Here is a 27,954-nt window from a genome sequence, read left to right on the forward strand (position 1 = left end):
CTAATCAATGATATGAGATGTGACAATATACGATAACACAGACTGAGATATGGCACTTAATGATGAATCTGACTGAGTTCACGACTATAATTAAACAGATAACTCAACAGCAAGAACAACCACTGTGGGTCCCAATAGTACCAGCATATAGCCTAAACATGATTTCTAACACGAATCACAGCTCAAATGCTCTAACACATAGAGTACAACAAAATATTCAGATAGAATAGCTACGCAGTTCCAGGGATCGACTAAATCACAATTTTTATGGCGCGTGCCCACACGCTTGTCACCTAGCATGCGTGTCACCTCAATATAAATCACATAGCATGAAATTCGGGGTTTCATACTCTCAGAACCAAGCTTAGAAGTGTTACTTACCTCAAACCGTGTAAATCCCTACTCTAACACGCCTTTGCCACGCGAATTGGCCTCCAAATATCTCGAATCTAGCCACAAACAGTTCGACACAATCAACACGAGCTAAAGGAATCAATTCCATAAGAAAATACTAGTTATTAATCAAAAGTCAAAAAGTCAACTAAAAAGTTGGTCCCCGAGCCCACGTCTCGGAATCCAACAAAAGTCACAAAATCTGAAAGCTCATTCAACCACGAGTCCAACCATACCAAAATCCGACACCAAATCGTCACTCAAATCCCCAATTTAAACTCTCAAAATCTCTAACCTCAAACCCCCAAATTACACCTTAAAACCACACAATTTAGGTGGGAAAATCAACGGAAAAACATAATTATTGGGCAAAATAAATCACAAGTGACTTACCTCAAGAATCCCTTTGAAATCCCTCTCAAAATTGCCCAATCCCGAGCTTGGAATGTTCAAAAATGAAGAAAATCTCGGAACCCTAGTTTTTAATACACTGCCCATCCTTTTCGCTTCTGCGGATCACTTAACCGCATCTGCGATTTCTCTTTTGCGAACACACCTCCGCTTCTGCGGACCTGCCTCACCAGGCCCCTCTTCACTTCTACGATACTTCCTCCGCATCTGCGAACTCGCCGGTGCGAAAATTTCCTTCGCACATGCACAACTCCCCCAGCTGACCAAACTCCTCTTCTGCGCCCAATGTGCCGCATCTGCGACCACGCAGGCGCGGAAAATCACCTTGCACATGCGACCACTGCCAATTTCTTTCCAGGCCGCTTCTGCGATCCCTTCTCGCTTCTGCGAGCTCGCTCCTGCGATCAAAACTCCGCATGTGCGATCGCACCAGACTTGGTGCTTTTCATCAATCTTTCAAATTCCAAATCTTGATTCGTTAACCATCCGAACTCCACCCGAGGCCCCCAGGACCTCAAGCAAATATACCAACAAGTCCTAAAATACGATACGAACTTAGTCGAGTCCTCAAGTCACATCAAACAACATCAAAACACAAATCACACTCCAATTCAAGCCTATTGAAACTAAGGGATTCCAACTTCTACAAACGATGCCGAAACTTATCAAATCACGTCCGATTGACCTTAAATTTTGCACACTAGTCACAAATGACACCACAGACCTACTCTAACTCCCGGAACCCCAATCCGATCCCGGTAACCACAAATTCCACTCTCGGTTAAACTTCCGAATTTCCAACTTTCACCATTTCAAGCCTAATTCCACTATGAACCTCCAAATCACAATCCGGACACACTCCTAAGTCCTAAATCACCCAACGGAGTTAACATAACCATCAAAACTCCATTCCGGAGTCATTTACACACAAGTCAACATCCGGTCAACCTTTTCAACTTAAGCTTTCAATCTTGAGACTAAGTGTCTCGACTCGTTCCGAAACCTTTTCGGACCCAACCCAACTACCCTGGCAAGTCACATAGCAGGTATAAAGAACAAAATGAATATTAAATGGGGGAACGAGACTACAACTCTCAAAACGACGGGGCGGGTCGTTTCAGTTACCCTTGGAGTAAAGTGTCTCGAAGTATCTATTTATATTTTCAATGAACAGATTAAAGATTAAAGAGATAGTGAAGATTAATATGATCATTTTTATTGTTAATTAATATTAAAAAGTGTATTCCTTAATATGTGCGAAAATAATAAAAAAATCAATTAAAGTAAAACGGAAGGAGTATAAATTATGAAGGGGTTGTTAGTTGTTGGCTTCCATTTTCTAGACATGTTGGACTCCAAGGAGGCATAATTATTCGTTCGATGTGAATACTCAAAAAGATTCTCTTATCAAATGGAGTATTAATTAAAACTTATAATACAGTATTAAATTATAATCATAATTAGCATCATCGTCCTCATTATTAGTTTACTATTATCTTTAATTCTGCCTACTGACTCTTGTAATTCTGCAGAGATCATGACTATTGCTTAAATAATTGCCCTGTGCTCTGCGTGGCTTTTCATTAAGAAAATTTAACGAATGAGATGAATATCTAATCTGAATTCTGAGAGGAGTGCACGTGCTTTCACGTGGAAAGAAGGATAGCCAAAAAGAAATGAAAACATATACCAGATTACCAGTACATGAGTTTAAGTTATATACAGCATTAAAGATTTAGAGTAAAAAAAAAGGGGCAAATAACTTATTTTATTTTCAAGATTATTGACAGATTAACTTATTTTATTTTTAAGATTACAAATCTTATATTTTAAGAAACATTACCTGTAAATATTTTTTGGTTGATCTGATAATGTAAAAAAAAATTACATTGACGATAAAACATAAATTTTATGTCTTCAAATGAAAAGGTAATTTTCAAGTTGCTAGTGTATTATATAGAATAACAGAAATATTATATGTCAATCTAAGGGAGGGATCGAAGGGGGATTTGTTAGTTTGTTTCTTGTGATCCAATGGATCATATAAAAGATGGGTTTTTTTTTTAATGTTCTAATTTCATGTTGCATGTAAGTTATGTTGACATAGATATATTTTCGATATCTTCAAAACAACCTAATTTCTAATTATATACAGGGGTCTCAGAAGCGGACCTACCACGTAATATACGGATTCACGTAAATTTAATATTTTTTTGTCAAAATCATATATAAAGACATATTTATTATAAATATTTATTTGTGAACCTAATTATTATTGCATATTAATTTAAGATTATTGTAGAAATTTATAAACTTCAAATCACGATTCCACCTATGGAAGGTAATATAACGGAGGGAGGAGGATTTATTATTATAATTTGTTTTCTCGTGATCCGATTAATGGATCATATATAACCGTGAGTGCTTGACCCTTATATTGAGAAAATTAAAATTGTCAATGTTTTTTCACATGCAAGCCGTACGGTAGCCGTTGCATGCATGTAGGAGGATTCGATCGCTTTGACCGCAAGAAACGTTACTAGTAAATCATCATATATATGTGCCACTCGGCAAATTATAATCCAAAATATTTAACTTATATGCATTAACAGTACACTGACAATTTATAGAAGTTAAACTTTAATCAAATACCAAAAGAGAAAACTACCTCTCCCCACCTTTTGGCAAAAATCAAAGCAAAATATTTAACCAGGCGATTGTATTTTTTACGGATTTTTGTTACTCATATTAATTTTCTCACTTATTATAATATCTTCGGGTCTTGTAACCAAAATTCTTCCTTGATTAGCAAAATGTTTAGCTACTAACATTTAAATTAGCAGCTTTCAAGGTCTTATCACTTCAGCGAATTACTTGACTCTTGATACATTTGTTAATTTTAGCTCTATTACATGACTACAAAGTGTTGTAGATTCCGAACATTTAGAAATTTCAAGTTGAAAACTATTGAGCCCGCTATGCTGGTATAGTCATGAAAATTGAAAATGGAGTCTTGGATTATCCGTACCGAATTAAGTTATAAACATGACGTTATAAAAAAAATTATGCTATTAATATAATTTAACAAGTATTATATTTTTTGTTTTATTTTCGAGTTATCTGATCCTATTTGTTATAAGCAGTTAGCAACACTGGTAACTATTTTTATATTAGCTATCGGTGTAATTTAACATACTGATCGAGTTTGTTATAAACTGTTAGGAGCATCTGTTATTGCAGGTAACTTGTGATGTAAAAAAATAAAAAAACTTATGAATTGCTAAAGCTGACAATTAACTTATGATGTAACAAAATAACTAATACGTTCGTACTCTCCTTGGTCTTCTTCTTTTTTTAACTCCTTTTAATGGTGAAAAACACAGATTTTCATATAAGTTTTTCTCTTCGAGATGCATTATCGGGATTAATATAGTATATTGATAATTCTGATAAGTATTTTTGGAAAAGTGAGTGTAGACATCAAAATCTATCGGATCAAATCCATATGAAATTTGGGCAAAATCCTAAATTTAAAATACTACAAGTAGAGTGCATCGAGGTTTTATTGGATGTTACTCTATCTGAAACTCTAACTTGGAGGCTACTCTACCTGAAACCCTAACTTGGAGGATACTCTACCCAAAACCCTAGCTACACCTATAAAAAGGGACCACATATTCCCTTTGAAAGCATCTCGAAATTCCATAAGAATTCATGAAATATTCACAAAGAGATCAAAGACATCATATATTGTCTTTCTCAAAGCCGCCGAAGTGATCAACGAATGTTCTTCCTTTTCATGGAGATCAAATACATCCTAAGAAAGTTCGCATCATCCTACGTTCGAGAAATACGCTGGTTAAGCCCTCGAATTACGGAGAACGATCTAGAGAGAAGAATCAAGGAAACAAACAGAATTGTACCCACATCATTTTATCAATAAAATTATGTTTCTTCATATTTATATTGTGGTTGCACTTTATTTTGTACCACAAATAATTTATTGTCTACAAATTCTGGCACGCCCAATAGGACAATCTCTCCCTCTCATCTCAACTTTTCAATCACTAAAGTTCAAAAATATTGAAATGGCTTCAAAAAAAAATCAACTCCAGTTCAACTTCCACCAAGGCTGCTAATTCCAGGTTCTATGCTGATATGGAAAGCATCCTCGATGTTACTTTTGGAAGCTTTTGACCAGAATTTATAACAAGAAGCAAGAAAGAGCTCGTGGATCAAACACTGCAAATTCCTCCACAAGTTTCAAGGTTCAAGCAATCAAGTTTAAGTTCAACAAATCAAGTTCAAGCTCAAGAACGAAGAACAGATCAAGATTCAAGGAGTACGAGTTCAAATCAAAGTTCATGCTAGTTGAATGCAGGATCATCGTTCGTGAGAACAAATATAGGTTCAAGATCAAGCTCGAAGGCCCTTGAATTTATTTACTATTGGAAAGAAGAATCAGAGGATTCATAGAGATCGTACACTCATATTATTTTAAATCAAATATTACGATTGTTGTAATATTTTTCGATCTCGATTATTTTCTCGACGCAAACTTATTGTCTACAAATTCTGGCATGCCCAGTGGGACCAAATCTGCCCTTCATCCCTTCTCTCGCGGTGAAAAGAATGTGGTGTATTCTTTGCTGGTACTTCAAGCCTCGCCTACGACGATCTTGTAAATCTACGCCCCGACAAGCTTTGAAGTAGGGGCATTTGTAGACATCAAAATCTATCAGATCAAATCCATATAAAATTTGGGCAAAATCCTAAATTTAAGATACTACAAGTAGAGTCCATCGAGGTTTTATTGGAGGCTACTCTATATGAAACCCTAACTTGGAGGCTACTCTACCTGAAACCCTAGCTTGGAGGCTACTCTACCTGAAACCCTAGCTTGGAGGCTAATCTACCCAAAACCCTAGCTACACCTATAAAAAGGGACCACATATTCCCTTTGAAAGCTTCTCGAAATTCCATAAGAATTCATGAAATATTCACAAAGAGATCAAAGACATCATATATTGTCTTTCTCAAAGCCGCCGAAGTTATCAACCAATGTTTTTTTCCTTTTCATGGAGATCAAATACATCCTAAGGATGTTCGCATCATCCTACATTTGAGAAATACGTTGGTTAAGCTCTCAAATTACGAATAACGATCTAGAGGGAAGAATCAAGAAAACAAACAGAATTGTACCCACATCATTTTATCAATAAAATTATGTTTCTTCATATTTATATTGTGGTTACACTTTATTTTGTATCACAAATAATTTGTGGCAAATAGTGAGCAAATGGCATCTCAAGGCTTGGGTGTCAGTTTGTACGTCTGACACTAATAATGATCAGTTGGAAATGCCTTAGAATTTTCAACTTATCCCATTCGAGGAGGCCGTAACTAATAATGGTGGCCTCATTAAATATTGAAATATACTCATTTTTTGCTTCCACCCGGTGTCAGATATTTGCACTAGGGCTGCGACTAATCTGGAATTGTGTCGTGTGAAGCTTATTAAAGTGGGAAATGCCTCTACTATAATTTTTTTACATTCCCCTCGAGCACGAAATCACTGATTAAGAATAAAGGGTTCTTGTCCATCTCACCACAATCTTTAGGGATAAATTCCACAAATTGTCATATAAGTGTGACTTTTTGTCACGACCCAATTTCCCCTCCTTATTACGTCGTGACGGCACGTAGTCTTTACGACTAGATAAGCCTAACATTTGCGGAATAATAAAATAAAAATATAAAATTAATAACATAACTGGGTACCATGTCGCTTGGCATGTACAATAACCAACTATTTCAAATAAAATACACAGTAATCCCAAAACCCGAAACATCGTGAATCACAAACTACAGAAGAAAAATCTAGTGTCTCTATATATCAGAGTCTAACAAAAGAAAAATACCGAAGATAATGGACATGTGAAAGAGTAGAAGGGGACTTCGAGGTCTGCGGACACGACATATATACCTTGAAGTCTCCAAAGTTGTCTCGGCTCCCTGACAATGCGGCTGATAAGAAGCACCTGGATCTGCACACGAAAAATATGTGTAGAGAGTAGCATGAGTACACCATAATCGGTACCCAGTAAGTGCCAAGCCTAACCTCGGTCGAGTAGTGACGAGGTCAGGTCAGGACCCTTCTGGTATATATAATAATAAAGCAAGGCAGGAATGAAATATCGTAGTAAAATAAAGACTGAAATTTAACAAGAAATAATTCATAGAAGGTAACAGCTCAGTACACAAAAATACAACAGTGGATCTCCCGAGATACCGTCTCGTAGTCCCAAACGTAAATGTGCAGGGGGATCTCCCGGAATACTGTTCCGTAGTACCAAAATAAATATGTAAGACAGGGGGATCTCCTAGAATACCGTTCCGTAGTCCCAAAATAAATATGCAGAATAGGGGGATCTTCCGGAATACCGTTTCGTAGTCCCAAAGTAAATATGCAAGATAGGGGGATCTCCTGAAATACCGTTCTGTAGTCCCAAAATAAATATGCAGTACAGGGGGATCTCCCGGAATACCGTTCCGTAGTCCCAAAGTAAATATGCAGATCAACCAACAGAAATAATAGTTACAGCAGGAAAAACTACAATTGAGACTAAGTTCAAGTCAAGGAAAAACAGGAATTTTACTAAAACATGTTGCATAGAGTTCAGATAAATAATTAAGGCAAGTAGGCATGCTATTTTAGTCTAACAGGATACTACACATATTGATAAGACTCAAATAAGAAGGAAAAACGGGTTATTACTTAGTAGAAATTGGGTTTTTACAACAATTAGCTCGTGTACATACTCGTCACCCCACGTACATGGCGCTCACATATTAAACAGTACCAAATCCTAAGGAGATTTCCCCCACACAAAGTTAGGCAAGCCACTTACCTCGAACCAATTCAATCAATCGGTAAGAATGCCTTTTCCATAAATATATGACTCTGAATGGCTCGCATCTAGCCAAAATAATTCGATACAGTCAACAAAAATTATACGAATCAATTTCATAAGAAAATACTATATTTTTCAATAAAAATACGAAATTAACTCAAAAATTGCCTGTGGGGTCCCGTCTCGGATATACAGTGAAACTCACAAATTCCGATAACCCATTCAATTACGAGTCCATCCATGCCAATTTCACCCAAATCTGACTCCAAATCGACACCGAAATCTCAAAAATTCGTTTCTATGAATTTCTAAAATTTTCCCAAATTTCAATCTCAAAACACTAATTAAATGGTGAAAATAAATGATGGATTCGGGTAATCTAACCATAATTGAGTTAAGAACACTTACCCCGATATTTGTTCTGAAAATCTCCCAAAAATCGCCTCTCCCCAAGCTCCAATTTGTCAAAAATGGAAAATGGGACGAAGTCCCCTGCTTTATAACTTACAGTTATGTCCACGCTGCCCTCAATTCTCGGCCTCGGCCTTCGTTCATCGGCCTTCGGTCATCAGCCTTCAGTCCTCAGCCTTCGATTTTTGCCCCCGAATTTCCAGCAAAATAAAAATTGCGGCAACTTTTTCAGTAGCTGTTTAAGTCCAACTTTTGATGTGTTAACCATCCGAAACTCACCCGAGGCCCTCAGGACCTCAACCAAATACACCAACAAGTCCTAAAATATCATACTAACTTATTTGAAACCTCAAATCACATCAAACAATGCTAAAATCACAATTCACACCCCAATTCAAGCTTAATGAAACTTAAGAATTTTCAATTTCTACATTCGATGTCGAAACCTATCAAATCAAGTCCGATTGACCTCAAATTTTGCACACAAGTCATAAATGACATAACGGATCTATAAAAAATTTTAAAACTGGATTCTGACCCCGATATAAAAAAAGACAACTCCTCGGTCAAACTTCCAAACTTAAATTCTTATTTTAGCCATTTCAAACATATTTTAACTACGAACTTTCAAATATTATTTCGAGCAAGACCCTAAGTCCAAAATTACCATACGGAGCTGTTGGAATCATCAAAATTCTATTCCGGGGTCGTTTGTACATAAGTCGACATCCGGTCACTATTTGAACTTAAGCTTTAAAAATTGGAACTAAGTATTCCAATTCATTCCAAAACCTCACCGGACCCGAACCGACTATCCCGACAAGTTACTTAACAGTTATAAAGCACAGAATGAGCAGTAAATAGGGGAGTGGGACTACAACTTTTAAAACGATTGGCCGGGTCGTTACACTTTTTTTCATCAAAGTCATATAACTTTATTTTTTCATACAAAAATCATATAACTATGACTTTTTTTCATCAAAGTCAGATAACTTTGTTTTCTCACACAAAAATTATAAAACTTTCACTATCTCACACAAAAATCATTGCGGTCGGAAAATAAAATTTTTGCTAGTATTTTCTTATTTTACGTTTTAAAATTTTAAATTTTCAATCTAATAAATAATTATCCAATTAAAATAGGAGAAATATGAGTATATTTTTAGTCGTTCCCAAAAATAATAGCCTATAAATATTTTTATATATGTGTGTGTATTATATACATATAATATACACATTTTATGTATATTCTGCCTAGCTTTCGGTCGGCCGACTAATTTTATATTTTTTCCTTAAAATAGGAATGACCCAACCCAGCCTGACTCGATACCCATATACGTAAGTTAAAATAATACTAAAAGTGAATTCTTCCCCCATAGGAAACTTAGTTCGGAATGCATGAGATTCTGACAAAAAAATAAGGAAATAAAATGTAAAATTAGAGAGCACTTGAAATAAAAATGCTATCGATTTGAATAAAAAAATTGAAAATAAAAATAAAAGATAGAAGTATCATGTTTTGAATGATTTACTATTCACTTTTAGTATTATTTTAATTTTTATATATGAGTATTGGGTCGGGTGGGTTAGGTAGGGTTGGCTCATCCCTATTTGAATTGGATTATTATTTATTATGCTGAAAATAAGAAAATAAAAAATCACAAAACTAGAAAATACTACTGAAAATTTATATTTTCCAATCACTATGATTTTTGTATAAGTTAGTAAAACTTTTATGATTTTTGTGTGAGAAAATATAGATATATGACATTGTTGAAAAAAAATCATAGTTATATGATTTTTGTGTGAGAAAACAAAGTTATATGATTTTAGTGGAAAGAAGTCATAGTTATATGACCATTTGTGAATTTACTGTACTGAATTTATTATGAGTTCGAAATTTAATGCTTATTGAAATTTATATTGAATTATGTTAAACTAGAACTCACTTAGTTCATATTTACTTGGCACATATACTAAAAATAGATTTTTATTTTTACTTGTCACTTTACGCATATCAAGAGAAGATAATTTTTTTTTGTTATACCCACCGTATTTATTACTCATTTTAAATCATCTTTCTCAAATCCAATAAAATATGCATCTATTAATATGGGTATCATGATAAATTATGCACTTTATTTATTATTTCTTAAGGGGCGTAAAAAATCAAAACGTGTCAAGTAAAAGTAAACAGAGGGAGTGTATATATATATATATATATATATCTTTTTTCGTGCGTTTTTTGTTTTCTGGTTTTAATGTAATACATTACTTCTTTATCCCTTCCGCTATCCACAATGCTTGGAATTGGAGAAAGTAAAATTCCGAGAATATCATCATTGGGTGCCCTTTAGTCGCCATTAATAGTCTTTTGTGAGGACTTTTTCACAATTTTGTGATTATTTTAATCGCCATAAAAATACTTATTTCTTCTCTTGGGCGGGACATCAATTACATCTAATCTAATTTTTAGATGCGGGAGATATCCTAAAGAGCTATCACTTTGTCACTAATTTAGTCGTGACTATCTTCTTAGGACCTAATTACATAATATTAGATAGTATAAAAGAGTATAAAAGAGTGACCCTTTTAGTCCCTAATGTCATGACCCTCCACATCATCATGCCACGTAGGTGCCATTTGGCATATATTAATGTCATGTGGAAGCTTACATATGAAATAGACTAGCACATGTGGGAAGGTTCTAGAGAAATATAGAAATTTCTCATGTAAGATCTTAGAACCCTATGGAATTGCTAGGAAAGTCCTTAGAAGATTCTAGCTATGTAGAATATTCTAGTGAAGAGACTTACTTGTAAATAATAAGGGCCTTGTGTAATAATTATTATTTACTCACTAGCCCCTATGAAACTAGTATATAAAGGGAGTTATTCATTTGTAACTCACCAAGCAAATAATTCAAGTTCTCTCTAATACAAAGCTTCCTTTAACAACTCTCTTGTGTCCTTTCTACCATTCTCTTGGCGATCTTGATTGTAGTAAGGCTTACTTGGCATAGCAAGAACGTGAGAAAGTTATGCAAGATCATGAGCGAGTTGTCAAGTGTCGCACGTGTACTTAGTTAACGACTAAGGATGTGACAACGTGGTATAAGAGCAAAGGTTGTAACTAAAGGAATGGTGAACAACGGAGAAATTAACGATGCCAACACCCAAGCCAATATCATCCAGGATATTGCTGGCAAGAGTGACCGTAACAAAAAGAGGAATGCCACCAACAAGATCCAGGAGGTGCCGCCCGAGATTGTGCCAAACGAGGGGCTTACATCCTAAGAACCATCTGCCATTGAGGCGAGCGAGGATGAAGTAGAGGTCCTGCAGGAGGACATATCGCTCGGTAAAGAGTGGGTGATAAAGGTGAACGAGGGGATGGACGTTGTCGAGATCTCTGGCCAACGCTTGGGGGAGGTGGAAGGCACCCTTAGCGTTCTTGAGGGACACACTCTTGAGGAGATTGAAAGTATCCGAAATGACTTGGAGGGGCGTACGCAGGCCGAGATGGAGCTAATACAAACCATCACTACTTTGGAGCGCAAACTCACGGAGGCATTGAGCACTATCGATGCCATGAAGGTTAAGATAAAGGCACTCGAGGAGCGTGTCGATGCTGGCATGATCGAGGCAGACAGTAATGTTGTTGTGATATGGGAGGCTAAGATCGAGGCTCCAAAAACCCTGGTGTTCAAAGGTGTTTGTGATGCACAAGAAGTGGAGAACTTCCGTTAGCACTTGGAGAACTACTTCAGGCACGGTAGAGTGAGGGACGATGAGGCTAAGATCAACACTGTCGTATTGTACCTTACAGAGATTGTTGCGTTATGGTGGCATCGAAAGTGTGCTGACATAGAGAAGGGGCTATGCAAGATTGAGACGTGGGAGCAATTCAAGGAGTTTAAGAAGCAATTCTACCCGGTGAATGTGGTGTATGAAGCTAGGCGGAAGCTAAGGGAGCTTCGACAGATGGCCACAATTCGGGAGTATGTGCGCGAGTTCACTACCTTAACGATTCAAATCCTGTCGTTGTTCGAGGAAGATTCCCTCTTCTCCTTCATGGATAGGTTACAAAATTGGGCAAAGCACGAGTTAAGAAGATATCAAGTAGCCAATGTGGACGAGGCCATAGCGGTAGCCGAGTCGCTTGTTGACTTCAAAATGGAGCCTGCCAAATCCAAAGAAGGCAACGCCGAGAGGGGTGAGGGAGATCATGATAAGGGCAATGGGAAAGTCATAGCCGAGGTATACAAAGGTAATGGCAAGGAGCCATCCCATAACGGATAGGGGTTTAAGAGAAACCGCAAGGGGTTGGAAAACGGTAGCGAGTACGTGCCTAAGGGAGGGTGCTATTTCTGTAAAGGATCACATCGGGCAAGTGAATGCCCATATTTGGGAGCCTTGCATTAATAATCGGAAACTTTGCTCAAGCACACAAGGGTGACAAAGGAGGGACCGCTTGTATTGGGGGGTGCGCTTGGAATCTAAGCATAAAGTAGGGGATTCTGAAGCCTATCTTGGCACCATGCAAATGGAGCATGGTGGTAGCAAGAAACGTTGGGCGTACATAGTTGGAGAGGATGGCGAGTTACAAAGTGATGGCACGCTATCGGACTTAGACGAGGCACCAAGCAGAGGGGTCAAGTTTGCTAGCAAGGCTGGGACTACGAAGGGTAGCCAAATAGGGAATGAAAGCAGGGACACGATGCTTGAGAAGCTGCTAGACTTGGTCGAGTCATGGGGAGATTCAAGCCAAAAGCAAGGAGAGGCATCCGATGGGCAGAGGATCGAGGACATCATTGCTAGCCGTCCAAAGTACAAATGAGGCAAGAAGAAAAGTGATTAGTACCTTGTGACATGGGAAGGCGAACCGCTCCATAGAGCATCATGGCTAATGGACAAAGATCTCCAGCGACCCCAAGTCGAGGTGCGCGCGTACGTGTCGATGCTTTGTGCCGAGGGTGGCACAAAATTGAATGGGGGGGAGTGTCATGAGCCACCACATCATCATGTCACGTAGGTGGCATTTGGCATATATTAATGTCATGTGGAAGCTTACATATGAAATAGACTTGCACATGTGGGAAGGTTCTAGAGAAATATGGAGATTTCTCATGGAAGACCTTAGAACCCTATGGAATTGCTAGGAAAGTCCTTAGAAGATTCTAGCTATGTAGAATATTCTAGAGAAGAGACTTACTTGTAAATAATAAGGGCCTTGTGTAATAATTATTATTTACTCACTAGCCCCTATGAAACTAGTATATAAAGGGGGTTATTCATTTGTAACTCACCAAGCAAACAATTTAAATTCTCTCTAATACAAAGCTTCTTTTAACAACTCTCTTGTGTTCTTTCTACCATTCTCTTAGCGATCTTGAGTGTAGTAAGGCTTACTTGGCATAGCAAGAATGTGAGCAAAGTGTGCAAGATCGTGAGCGAGTTATCAAGTGCCGCATGTGTACTTAGTTAACGACTAAGGACGTGACACTAAGTTAGATAATTAATATTTCCAGTCCTAGGAACGGATAGCTAGTAAATTAAGGACATGTGTCCATTAGTACTATTAGTGGTTATATTTTGGGTCCAGCAATCGACAGTTGTCCTCTCTGCCATTTTCCTATAATTGTAGTTTGTCATTGACAGAGAAGGTATTCAATATTGAAAAATCTAAGTTATTTCTTATTTGTTTGTTTTTTAATTGCTCTTTGAGCTCTCTTCGATCTAAACTCGTAGCTAACGCTACATTTGGTATCAGAGCGGTATTCTTGTTACTAATAGTGGACAAACAACGTGCCGGTGACGGTGTTGGAGGCTCCTCCAATCTGGAACTTCAGATGCAAACCTTCATAGAAGCATCCAACTGGAGACTGGAATATATCAAGGACATGCAGAAAAAGGATGAATGATGAAACACAAAGAAGGATGGATATGATGATGACAGAGCTAAGCCGGCTAGAAGATCCTCACAGCACAGGGAGGTCTTATTTGGCTGCATTAGGAGTATCGCTGGTAGAGAGCAACCAATCATTTGTGAGCGGGCGTCATCGTACATGATCTACGCCGGTGACTCCGGTGACTCTAGTATCCATGGGTACCAACCAGATCTTACCCCTTCCACTCGTTACTGCACCCATAGCTTGTACCTCATTACCCTCATCCCTTAATGAAACCATGTCCTTAGGGTTGATGAACCCATTTTTGTCTCACGCTCTTCACTCGCACCCCCCTCCACCTACAATAACATTTCATCCTCCAGCCAACAATTCTACCAACCCGTTCGTTTCCTTACCCTATGTCCAAACCACAGTGTCTCAACCCATTATCAATACATCCACCTCATTTGGAACGTTTGGGTCCACTTCTGCTCGAACACACCCACAGTCTTATTTTCCTACTTATACCACCTCTCATAATATACCAATTTACACCACCTTGACATACATGCAACCACAACCCTTACCCCCAGGCCATTATTCACAAGCCCATTATTCCCAACCCATACTTACAGAGCATTACTTTAATAGTCAATTTACTCAACCTATTCTAACCACCCATCTTTATCCATACCACAACTCATACCCCTCCACTAGCCAGCCTAACCATATGCCTAAAGCTAAACTAGCTTTCCCAGATTTCGATGGAATTAATCCACGAGGGTGGATTATAAGGTGTGATAATTTCTTTGCATTATACAAGGTTCCATAGGAGGAGAAAATGACTTATGTGGCCATCAACATTACAGACCAAATTGACCATTGATTTGATTCATATTTGATTGATAATGGGGGACAAGTCTCTTGGGCTCAATTCTGCGCGGACATTTTCCTACGATATGGCCAAGACCAACCTTTGGATGTGATTATTGAATTTAATAGGATTCAACAAGTAACAGATATTACTAGTTATCAACGCCATTTTGAGGAGCTGAGGGGACCAATTTTATTAGCCATGCCACATTTGGACGAGTCCTATTTCATTACTTATTTTATTGGTGGGCTAACAACATATTTAGGCCCAATGGTTAAGATGGCCAACCCCCAAACACTCTTAACTGCTATGCTATAGCCAAGTTGTACGAGCAATCCTTGAAGGCCAAACCACACAACCCAAAACCTTTTCAAAAGCCCAGTTATTATTCTTCTAGCCCAAGGCCACAATTTTCTCCTCCCAGTCAAGGGCCAACATTTACAAATACCAATCCCAACCCCACAAATGTCCACGCAAAATAGTTAGCCCAAAATAACCCCACCAATGAGTCTCTAAGAGAACGCAAATTGTGTTACAAATATCATGATCACGATTTTTCTAGACATCAGTGCAGACCACGAGCCTTAAGTGCCATAGAGGGAATTGAGACTCCTGTAGAAGGCAAGGAGGAAGAGGAGGTGTTCGACGAGGCTTTAGGTGAAACAAAAGAAGGAGGTGAGGTGACATTATCTATGCTAATGGGTTTGTCACATACACCCACCATAATCCGAATTCAAGGGTGGGTCAAGAAGCATAAGGTGTCCATATTATTTGATAGTGGGGCTACCCATAGTTTCGTTTACCCTAAGATTGTGAAGCAATTTGGGTTAACGATAAAACGACTTCACAAGGTTATGAAGGTGAAGGTGGCAAACGGGCAGCTGATGCCTTGCATCTATATTTGCCCAGAATTTTCTTGGACCATAGGAGACAAGTTTTTCACCTTCAACATGGTACTACTAAAGGCATGGGGGAGTGATATCATATTGGGCATGGATTGGGTGGATTCTGTAACACCAATTATGTTGCATGCACGACCCCGTAGTATCTCATTTTTTAAGGATAAAAGACTCATTACTATAATGGGTAGTAACACTGAAGGTATATTGGCTGAGGGGGATGCAAGATACATTGCCAAGATATTACGAATGGGCCAAGGCTGCTTGTCATCCCATTTGTTAAGCTTGGATGGAGGGCAGGAGTAACAACAAAGTCCGGGCCTAGTTCAAAAACTAATAGAGCAATTTGCTGAGATTTTTCAAGAACCAAAAGGACTTCCTCCAAGCAGAGGGTGTGATCACGCCATAGAATTATTTCTTGGGTCCAAGCCAGTAAACCAACAACCTTATCATTATTATTATGAGCAGAAGAATACAATTGAAAGAATGGTATGGGGAATGCTTGAAGCTCAAATTGTGACAACCAGTACATCTCATTTTGCATCACCAATCATCCTAATTAAAAAGAAATATTCAACTTGGCGATTTTGTGTGGACTATCGAAGGTTGAACGACATAACGGTGAAGAATAAATACCCAATTCCAGTGGTTGAGGATCTACTTGATGAACTACATGGACCTCGGTTTTTCTCAAAAATAGATTTACGCTCGGGGTATCATCGGATTCGTTTGAAACAAGGGGATGAACACAAAACGGCATTCAAAACTCATCATGGCCTTTGGAAATTTTAAGTAATGTCTTTTGGATTAACCAATGCACTGGCAACCTTTCAAGCACGCATGCATAAGGTTTTCAGTTCCTATCTCAGAAAATTTGTCCTAGTATTTATTTACGACATCCTCATCTACAGTGTTACCCTGGAGGATCATGTTAAATACTTGAGAGTAATGTTTGAAGTTCTCAAAGAGAACCAGTTGTTTGCAAAGAAATCCAAATGCAATTTTGGGGAGGCCCAGATTGAATATTTGGGCCATATCATTTCAGACCAAGGTGTGAGTATTGATCCAACAAAGATCGAGGCATGGATTAATTGGCCTTATCCAGTTAATATTAAAGGGTTTCGAGGTTTACTTGGACTAACCGGGTATTATCGCAGATTTATTAAAAACTTTGTAGCTATCAGTAAACCTTTAACATATTTACTCAAAAAAGGAGCTTTTCCATGGAATGACAGTGCTACTATTGCATTTGAAGAACTGAAGAATGCAATGGTGCATGCCCCAGTTTTGGCACTACCAGATTTCACACTTCCTTTTGTTGTTGAGGTGGACGCCAGTGGAACGGGATTAGGAGCAGTACTTGTCACGCCCCAAAATCGAGGAGCGCGACCGGCGCTCAACCGAGTGAACCCGACCGAGCAAGCCAGTTAGATTTCATTCTACCCAAACTCATCCATGAATAGAGATAATACATATTATCATTAATTAGACGAAAATGTGTTCATGTCTACAATACCAATTCATTTCTAATAGTTTCATCATTTTTAAAGTCTCAAATGGACAAGTAATACAACCACAACATGATATAGTTTTTCTTTCTCCAGCACCAATACACAACCCACATTATGTCTACGGAGCCTCTATAGATACAGAAGAGTACAATGATAATGCCGGCAACAAGGCCCCGGCTATACCTCAAACAGAATATACAAAGTACAAAAGATTAATGACCCCGTAATAAAGTGGGACTCACCAAGTCAGCTGGGAAGAAGGTGCACTGTTATCACTGGCCAATATCTCCTGCAGTGGAACCACCTGCATCCATTGAAAGATGCAGTGCCCCCGGCAAAAAGGACGTTAGTACTGTCGAATAGTACTAGTATGTATAACTAAACACCCTCTCAATATAATGATAAATAATACAAATAATATTATCATAATATCAATGAAAGCCTTGATCAACATCAAACCTCAATTTAGGATCAAGACAGTGTTCAAATTAATTTCCATATCTCACATTAGGATATTTTTAGTATCGATATACCATTCTCCACAATACCATTATTCACAATACCGGTACCACCGTACTCTTAGCACGGAGTCCGATCACGACCCGATCGGCTAGGCCATCTCATTAGAGACATCAACCACAATTATCATTTTAATTACAATTTCCAGCACAATCACCACCATGTGTACGGCATGGTGTCCGATCACGACCCGATCGTCTAGGTCGTCTTATTTGAGACATCAACCTTTTTATATCAATCATCGCATTTCATAATACTTTTACATCTTTTGATTTCATTGGCACTAGTGGCCATAATTATAAAATCATTCTTGGCACGTTGGCCATATTTAGTATTTCATGCTCACATTATCAATTTCAAATATCATCCTCATCATCAACAATAAACACAATTCAAATCAAAGTGTGTAGTACACATGTGAGCAATTTAGAGTCTAATGCACATAGAGATATTTCACAAAATTTGGCATAATAGCCTTCATTTGAACTTGACTTAAAGTCGAAACATTATTAATGCACAACCCATATTTTAACACATCCTCAATTGGTAACATAACATGAATAGAGCATTTGGGATGCTTGTTGAATATATATCTTTCAACCCAATCTTACTCGAAATAGCCAATTTCATAATGAATCACTCGGGACTTACATAATTTACATGAATATCGTGAGATTCAATTCTAAGAGAAGAGTTTAGCCAACATACCTCACTTGAGCTTCCTTACACTCTAAATATTTCGGAATTCTTAGCAACTTTAATCTATTTTAGAAATATAACAAATTGAACCAAAATTGGGAAGATGATCATGGTTCTAGCTCATTTGAGCATTTTATCAAACACTAGATGTGCATTAAGGTTTCAAGGTCCTTTCATGGACGATTCCATCATCCCACAACCCAACCTTTACCATTTTTAGCTCAAAAATCTTTCTACACCCTTTGATAACATATGCATGTAAAATAACCAACTCTCTTGCCCAGAAATTATCTTGCTTATTATCCATTTCTACACAAAATTTGAAATTGAGGGTTAGGGTGTAGAATCTTACCTCTAGGATGAAGACCTAGTGAGTTTCCCTTCTCAATCTTCCAAAACTTGGGCAAGAATTGAAGAACAATTATTGGAGAGCGCCTTCTCACTCTAGGGCACCTTCTCTCACTCTAAAATATTAGATAATAGCTCAAAAATGACCCAAAGAGTGTATTTAATGAAATAGGGTCGGGTTTTAAAAACCCAAAAATGGAGCTCCGGAATAGTTCTGCGGTCGCATATGCGACCGCATAATGGATATGCGGACCGCATATCGGTCGCATAATTGCTGATAAAATGATCAAAAAAGTTGTTTGTGTATGGGTCACTATGCGGTCGCATAGTTGCTTCCAACTGACCCAATTAACTGTCTCACTCTGCGGCCATTATGCGATCCGCAGAGTGATTCTGCGATCGCATAATGGATCGCAGAAATGCGCTTTTCCACCAAAAAGTTTCTTTTACTTTCCTGTGCATTGTTCAACCTATAAGCCTAGTCCGACACCGTAAAACATTATTTTCTTTGCAAATTTTACCGGGCTTTACACTTAAGTTCTTAGAAATTTTCTGGGGTGTTACATTCTCCCCCGCTTAGGATCATTCGTCCTCGAATGAGGGTTCAAAACCTGTTATTAACATCTTATGCAACTCAGTTTGTTTCATACCACATTCGAGCAGCCCCAAATTTGACTAACTTCCAAAAATTTCTCCAGAGTTTCCTTTGTAACTAGGCTTATCCATCTGTCAGAGAGCCCCGGAAACACATCCTAACAACATATACGTATTCCAACGACGTAACATAATACAAAACAATACCAATTGTGATCTCATAAGCAATATATATACAGAAAGGAACACCCTTAATGCCAATTGTTCACATGATATAAAATTCTTTAAAAAGTAAGTCTTATAATTTAAATTTTTTTTCCTAGATTACAAGTTTAAATACATGGTCATTCAAACAAATAAGGATATTTTTTCTTCATTTCTTCATTTCTTCATTTCTTCCTCGGCCTCCCAAGTTGGCGAAACCTGTTGGTTTCGCCACAACACTTTCACGGAGGCAATTTCTTTATTTCTCAATTTTCGGACTTGCCGATCAATAATGGAAACCGGAATCTCTTCGTAAGTCAATTTCTCATTACCTCAATGGTCTCAACCGGAACAATGAGTGTCGGATATCCAATTAACTTCTTCAAGATAGACACATGAAACACTGGGTGTACTAATGACATCTCAGGTGGTAGCTCAAGCTTGTACGCCACCTCACCGATCCTCTGAATGATTTTGTACGGTCCGACATATCTCGTACTCAATTTCTCTTTATTACCAAATCGCATTATACCCTTCATGGGGGAAATTTTCAAGAATACCCAATCATCTACTTTGAACTCCAAATCCCTATGACGAACATCTGAATAGGATTTCAGACGACTCTAAGCAGTCTTCAACCGCTCCTTAATGATTTTAACTTTTTTCATGGTCTGATGCACGAGGTCTAGCCCTATCAACTCTGCTTCCCCAATATCAAACCACCCAATGGGAGATCAACATCTCCTACCATATAAAGCCTCGAACGGTGCCATTTGGATGCTAGCGTGATAGCTATTGTTGTAGGCAAATTCTATGAGTGGTAATTGAGCATCCCAACTACCTTTGAAGTCTAAAACGCAAGCACGCAACATATCCTCAAGCGTCTAAATAGTTCGCTCTGCCTGCTCATTAGTCTGCGGGTGAAAGGATGTTCTAAGATTCACCTGAGTACCCAAACCTTGCTGAAATTTCTTCCAAATTTTAGCAGTGAATTGTGCCCCCCGATCAGAAATGATGGAAGCCGGGGTGCCATGCTACCTGACTATTTCTTTAATATACAACTGAGCATACTGCTCCACTATGTCGGTAGACTTAACCGGCAAAAAGTGTGATGACTTCGTGAGTCGATCCACAGTCACCCAAATCGAGTCAAACTTACGTGGGGTGCGTGGTAATCCAACCACAAAATCCATATTAATCATTTCCCACTTCCACATTGGAATTTCTATGTTCTGTGCCAATCCACTTGGCCTTTGGTGTTCAGCCTTCACTTGCTGATAATTCGGACATCTTGCCACAAAGTCGGCCATATTCCTCTTCATATTATTCCACCAATAGACTTCCTTAAGATCATGATACATTTTTGTAGAACCTGGGTGCATGGAATATCTAGAAGTGTGAACTTCAGTCATAATTCTTCCCCGGAGACCATCCACATTTGGAACACAGAGTCGTTCTTGGTACCTTAGTGTACCATCATTCATGCTAAGAGAAAAGGCCATGGTCTTATGTTTATGAATCCCCTCTTTTAACTTCACCAACAATGGATCGTTATATTGATTCTCCTTGACTTCCACAACAAGTGATGATTCAACCCTATTTTGCACAATTACCTCTCCTTCATTAGAGTCCGTAAAACGAACTCCCAAACTAGTCAATCGGTGAATTTCTTAGGCAAATGGCCTTTGATATGCCTCCAAGTGTGCTAAGCTACCCATAGATTTTCGGCTAAGAGCATCTGCCACAACATTAGCCTTCCCTGGATGGTATAAAATATCAATGTCATAATCCTTGAGTAATTCAAGCCATCTTCTCTGCCTCAGATTCAATTCCTTCTGTTTGAAAAATATTGAAGGCTTTTATGGTTCGTGAATATATCCACATGGACCCCATATAAATAATGACGCCAAATTTTCAATACAAATACCACCGCCGCAAGTTCTAGATCATGTGTTGGATAGTTATTTTCATGATTCTTTAGTTGCCTAGAAGCATAAGATATCACATTTCCATGTTGCATTAATACACACCCAAGCCCGATTATTGAAGAATCACAATATACCACAAATCCATCTATACCCTCTGGTAGAGTCAACACCGGTGTCGTAGTCAATATTGCTTTCAATTCTTGGAAACTCTTTTCACAAGCATCTGACCATTGGAACTTAATTGCCTTCTGCGTTAATTTAGTCAATGGAGAGCCAAGAGTAAAAAACCCCTCCACAAACTTTCTGTAATACTCAACTAAGCCTAAGAAACTACGAATCTCTGTTGGAGTTGTAGGCCTAGGCCAATTTCTTTCACAACTGAAATTTTCTAAGGATCAGCCTTAATTCCCTCACTAGAGACTACATGACCCAAGAATATAACCGATTCAAGCCAAAATTCACACTTTGAAAACTTTGCATTCAACTGGTGGTGGTGCAGGGTTTGCAGAACTACCCTGAGATGATCGGCATGGTCTTCTCGACTTTGTGAATATACAAGAATATCGTTAATAAACACTATTACAAAAGAGTCGAGGAATGGCTTAAAACTCGATTCATAAGATCCATGAAAGCTGCTGGGGAATTTGTTAGCCCAAAAGACATCACCAGAAATTCAAAATGCCCATACCGGGTCCTAAAAATTATTTACGGAATATCCTGCTCCCTGATCTTCAATTGGTGATACCCGGATCTTAAATCAATTTTGGAAAAGTACTTGGCACCTTGCAATTGATCAAACAAGTCATTTATCCTTGGCAGCGGGTACTTATTCTTGATTGTGACCTTATTAAGCTGCCGAAAGTCAATACACATTCTCAGCGACCCATCTTTCTTTCTTACAAAAAGGACCGGTGCGCCCCAAGGCGACACACTTGGCCGGATAAAACCCTTTTCTAACAAATCTCTCAATTGCTCTTTTGGCTCTTTCAATTCTGCCGGTGTCATTCTCTAGGGTGGAATAGATATAGGATGCGTGTATGGCATCACATCAATCCCAAAATCAATCTCCTTGTCTGGTGGGATCCCAGGGAGTTTATCCAAAAATACTCCCAAAAATTCATTCACAACAGGCACGGGCTCAAGTGTAGGTGCCTCAGCATCGGTGTCCGTAACCCGGACCAAATGGTAAATACATCCCTTGTTGATCATTTTCGTGGCCTTAAAGTAAGAAATAAACCTACCCTTCGGCACTACATCATCACCCTTCCACTCAATAACTGGCTCATTTGGAAATTCGAACCTAATAGTTCTGGTTCGGCAATCAAGCTTGGCAAAACAAGAGTAAAGCCAATCCATCCCCATTATCACATCAAAATCGACCATTCTCAATTCAATAATATTGGCCGCGGTGACTCGACCACGCAATGTGACAACACAATCCCTATAAATCCGCGCAGTCAAAATAGACTCACCAACCGGAGTAGATATAGAGAACGGCTCATAAAGCTGTTCTGGTTCTATCCCAAATTCCATAGAAACATAAGGTGTGACATATGACAAAGTGGAATCGGGATCAATAAGAGCATATGCATCATGAGATTGGACAGTCAATATACCTGTGACAACATCTGGAGAAGCCTATTAATTCTGGCGACCCCTTATAGCATAGAAACGGCCAGATCCTCCCGAACTCGGTGCTCCACCCCTAGCTGCACCACGCCCTGCGGGTGTTGGAGTGCTTCGAGCTGGAGGAGGTGCTACGGATGTAGTAGCTGTAGAATTAGATGGCTATGCCATGCCCTTGCCCGTACCCTAGTGGGACGAACGACAATCCCTCTGAATGTGACCCCTCAATCCGCATATGTAGCATATAGGTAATTCCATGTAGCATATTCCTAGGTGAATCTTTCCACACCTAGGGCATGAGGGGATTCCTCTGCTGCTGGAATCTACCACCATGATGACCTTGCTTATTGGAGCCCCTGTTGCCCTGACTAGGCCTGAAACGGCTCCATTGCTGCTGCTGACTAGGCCCTGATAGCGGTGCACTAGCCGAAGACTGAGAAAAGGAATGTGATGGCCCTGACGACCCTCCTCTGAATGTTGACTTGCCACCACCTGAAGAGCCACCAAAGTTGCCCATAGACCGGGCCTTATTACCCTCTCGCTCCATTCTGTTCCTTAATTTGCGGGTCTCTGTGGCTTGAGCGAATGCCACCATCTTTCCATAGTTCATATCAGAATTCAAGGCAGTTGTAGCAACCTCATTAATTACCAAGGGACTAAGGCCCTGTAAAAATTGGCAAACTCTAGGCTCCATAGTGGGCAACATGTAAATGACATATTTAGATAGGTACGCGAATCTCATATGGTAATCTCACACACTCAAGCTACATTGCCTCAAGTTCTCAAACTCAGTAGCATGGGTTGCCTTAGTCTCGGCAGGCAAGAAATTATCAATGAAGGCATCGGCAAACTCACCCCACCTTGCTGGAGAGCTCCCTTCTCCACGGGACTCCTCCCATAGTTCAAACCAAAAATATGCCACCTCTTTCAAGCGGTAGGATGCCAATTCCACTGCCTCTGTTTCAGTAGCACGCATAACTCTGAGAGTCTTGTGCATCTCATCAATGAAATCCTGGGGATCTTCCTCTGGTTTAGTACCCGTAAACACTAGAGGATCCAACTGGAGAAACTTGTTCACCCTGGAACCAGTAGAATCCCCTGGCTGACTGGAAGAAGTGAGTACAACATTTGACCTTTGGGTCTGGGAAGACACTATTTGAGCCAACATTTGTATGGCTCCGCTAAGATCAACATCAGAAATACCACACTCAGAAGCTGGAACTGGAGGTGGAACTGGTATATCAGTTGGAGGGACCGTTGCACCCTTAGTAGGTGTAGGGACAGGTGCGGTCTGATCAGTTGTAGTAGAGTCAGGCAGTGTAGTAGCTGGAGGAATATTCTCACTCCTCGGGTGTTCACTTGCATCATCAATTATAGGATCAAATGTCACTCCTGAGGTGACATTGGCTCTTTGGCCAGTTTTTGCCTTCTTCTTAGGCACCATGTACTGAAAATTAGAGCAACTCAGGAGTTAAAGGAGGAACAATCTTACAACCAGTTTTATCGCACGATCAAGAACATGAAAGAAGGGTATTATTCCTAAATGTCCATGTAGCATCCTAATTATAGATGTGGTCGACAACACACCGATAATAAGGACTCTACTAGACACGGCTCCGAGATATCCTAGGACACTTTAAAACCTTAGGCTCTGATACCAAGTTTGTCACGCCCCAAAACCGAGGAGCGCGACCGGCGCTCAACCGAATGAACCCGACCGAGCAAGCCTGTTAGATTTCATTCTACCCAAACTCATCCATGAATAGAGGTAATACATATTAGCATTAATTAGACGAAAATGTATTCATGTCTACAATACCAATTCATTTACAATAGTTATACATCATTTTTAAAGTCTCAAATGGACAAGTTATACATCCACAACATAACATAGTTTTTCTTTCCCCAGCACCAATACACAACCCATATTATATCTACGGAGCCTCTATAGATAAATAAGAGTACAATGACAATGCCGGCAACAAGGCCCCTGCTATACCACAAACAGAATACACAAAGTACAAATGACTCATGACCCCGGAATGAAGTGGGGCTCACCAAGTCAGCTGGGAAGAAGGTGCACTGTTATCACTGACCAATATGTCCTGCAGTGAAACCACCTGCATCCATTGAAAGATGCAGTGCCCCCGGCAAAAGGACGTTAGTATTGTCGAATAGTACTAGTATGTATAACTAAACACCCTCTCAATATAATGACAAATAATACAAATAAGATTATCATAATATCAATGAAAGCCTTAATCAACATCAAACCTCAATTTTGGATCAAGACAGTGTTCAAATTAATTTCTCTATCTCACATTGGGAGATTTTTAGTATCGATATACCATTCTCCACAATACCATTATTCACAATACCGGTACCACCGTACTCTTAGCACGGAGTCTGATCACGACCCGATCGGCTAGGCCATCTCATTAGAGACATCAACCATAATTTCTCTCAATATCAATATCACCGTTTTTAACACGGAGTCCGATCACGACCCGATTGGCTAGGCCATCTCATTAGAGACATCAACCACAATTACCATTTCAATTATAATTTCCAGCACAATCACCACCATGTGTGCGGCATGGTGTCCGATCACGACCCAATCGGCTAGGCCGTCTTATTTGAGACATCAACCTTTTTATATCAATCATCGCATTTCATAATACTTTCACATCTTTTTATTTTATTGGCACTAGTGGCCATAATTATAAGATCATTCTTGGCACGTTGGCCATATTCAGTATTTCATGCTCACATTATCAATTTCAAATATCATCCTCATCATCAACAATAAACACAATTCAAATCAAAGTGTGTAGTAGACATGTGAGCAATTTAGAGTCTAATGCACATAGAGATATTTCACAAAATTTGGCGTAATAGCCTTCATTTGAACTTGACTTAAAGTCGAAATATTATTAATGCACAACCCATATTTTAACACATCCTCAATTGGTAACATAACATGAATAGAACATTTTGGATGCTTGTTGAACATATATTTTTCAACCCAATCTTACTCGGAATAGCCAATTTCATAATGAATCACTCGGGACTTACATAATTTACATGAATATCATGGGATTCAATTCTAAGAGAAGAGTTTAACCAACATAACTCACTTGAGCTTCCTTACACTCTAAATGTTCTGGAATTCTTAGCAACTTCAATCTATTTTAGAAATATAACAAATTGAACCAAAATTGGGAAGATGATCATGGTTCTAGCTCATTTGAGCATTTTATCAAACACTAGATGTGCATTAAGGTTTCAAGGTCCTTTCATGGACAATTCCATCATCCCACAACCCAACTTTTACCATTTTTAGCTCAACAATCTTTCTACACCCTTTGATAACACATGCATGTAAAATAACCAACCCTCTTGCCCAGAAATTATCTTTCTTATTATTCATTTCTACATAAAATTCGAAATTGAGGGTTAGGGTGTAGAATCTTACCTCTAGGATGAAGACCTAGTGAGTTTCCCTTCTCAATCCTCCAAAACTTGGGCAAGAATTGAAGAACAATTATTGGAGAGCACCTTTTCACTCTAGGGCACCCTCTCACACTCTAAAATGTCAGATAATAGCTCAAAAATGACCCAAAGAATGTATTTAACGAAATAGGGTTGAGTTTTAAAAACCCAAAAATGAAGCTCCGGAACAGTTCTGCGGTCGCATATGCGACCGCATATCGGTCGCATAATTACTGATAAAATGATCAAAAAGGTTGTTTGTGTATGCGGTCACTATGCAGTCCGTATAACTGTTATGTGATCGCATAATGCACCGCATAACATTTATGCGGTCGCATAGTTGACCGCATAGTTGCTTCCAACTGACCCAATTAACTGTCTCACTCTGCGACCATTATGCGGTCCGCAGAGTGATTCTGCAGTCGCATAATAGACCGCAGAAATGCGCTTTTCCTCCAAAAAAAAAAAAATTTACTTTCCTGTGCATTGTTCAACTCATAAGCTTAGTCTGGTACCATGAAATATTATTTTCTTTGTAAATTTTACCGGGATTTACACTTAAGTTCTTCAAAATTTTCTGGGGTGTTACAATACTAATGCAGAACCATAAAGCAATTGCTTTCATCAGTCAAGGGATTAGTCCAATACATTTGGGTCGCTCAACATATGAAAAAGAGTTGTTGGCCCTGTTGCTAGCAGTCGAGAAATGTAGGCTTTATCTCCAACCCAATCATTTTATCATTAGGACGGACCATTTCAGCTTGAAGTTTCTAAAGGATCAACGAATAACCTCAGCACTACAGCATAAAGGGATTTCCAAACTAATGGGCTTGAGTTATGAGATCCATTATAGGAAATGTGCAGATAATGTTGTGGCTGATGCCCTGTCGAGAAAATAAGAGCTTATGGAGGAATGGAATGGTCTTACTATAGTTCAACCCAAATAGGTACAAGAGGTGCTGGAAAGTTACTGTGAAGATGTTGAAGCCCAAGACATCATTAAACAACTAAGTTTGGATGCAAGCGCAATTCCAAATATAACATTCAAAAAAAGGGATCATTAGGTTCAATGGTTTAATTTGGGTGGGCAGCAACAAAGGATTGAGAAAGTCCATCATTGAGCAATTGCACGCTATACCATGGGGAGGGCATTCTGGTATTACAGCAACACAAAAAAGAGTAAAGCTCATTTTCGTTTGGCCTACTCTAGGGAAGGACGTGAAGGAAGTGGTGAAAATTTG

General features: G+C 38.9%; 1 protein-coding gene across 1 annotated transcript; it reads left to right on the plus strand.

The window, feature by feature from the left end:
* Positions 1-16,587: 16,587 nt before the first annotated feature.
* On the plus strand, positions 16,588-27,777 carry LOC142171469 (putative mitochondrial protein AtMg00860). The gene is made up of 2 exons (XM_075233828.1): positions 16,588-17,148; positions 27,661-27,777. Exons 1-2 carry the CDS (start codon positions 16,588-16,590, stop codon positions 27,775-27,777), a joined length of 678 nt encoding a protein of 225 aa, XP_075089929.1.
* Positions 27,778-27,954: the final 177 nt, after the last annotated feature.

The sequence above is a fragment of the Nicotiana tabacum genome, chromosome 17 (assembly GCF_000715075.1).
Source record: "Nicotiana tabacum cultivar K326 chromosome 17, ASM71507v2, whole genome shotgun sequence".
Taxonomy (NCBI): Eukaryota; Viridiplantae; Streptophyta; class Magnoliopsida; order Solanales; family Solanaceae; genus Nicotiana; species Nicotiana tabacum.

Excerpts from the sequence above, each read along its gene's own strand:
- LOC142171469 (XM_075233828.1), top strand. The coding sequence starts at position 16,588 with ATGTCTTTTGGATTAACCAATGCACTGGCAACCTTTCAAGCACGCATG. Across the intron at positions 17,149-27,660 it reads GTGGAACGGGATTAGGAGCA|GTACAAGAGGTGCTGGAAAG; the intron begins GTACTTGTCACG and ends CAACCCAAATAG.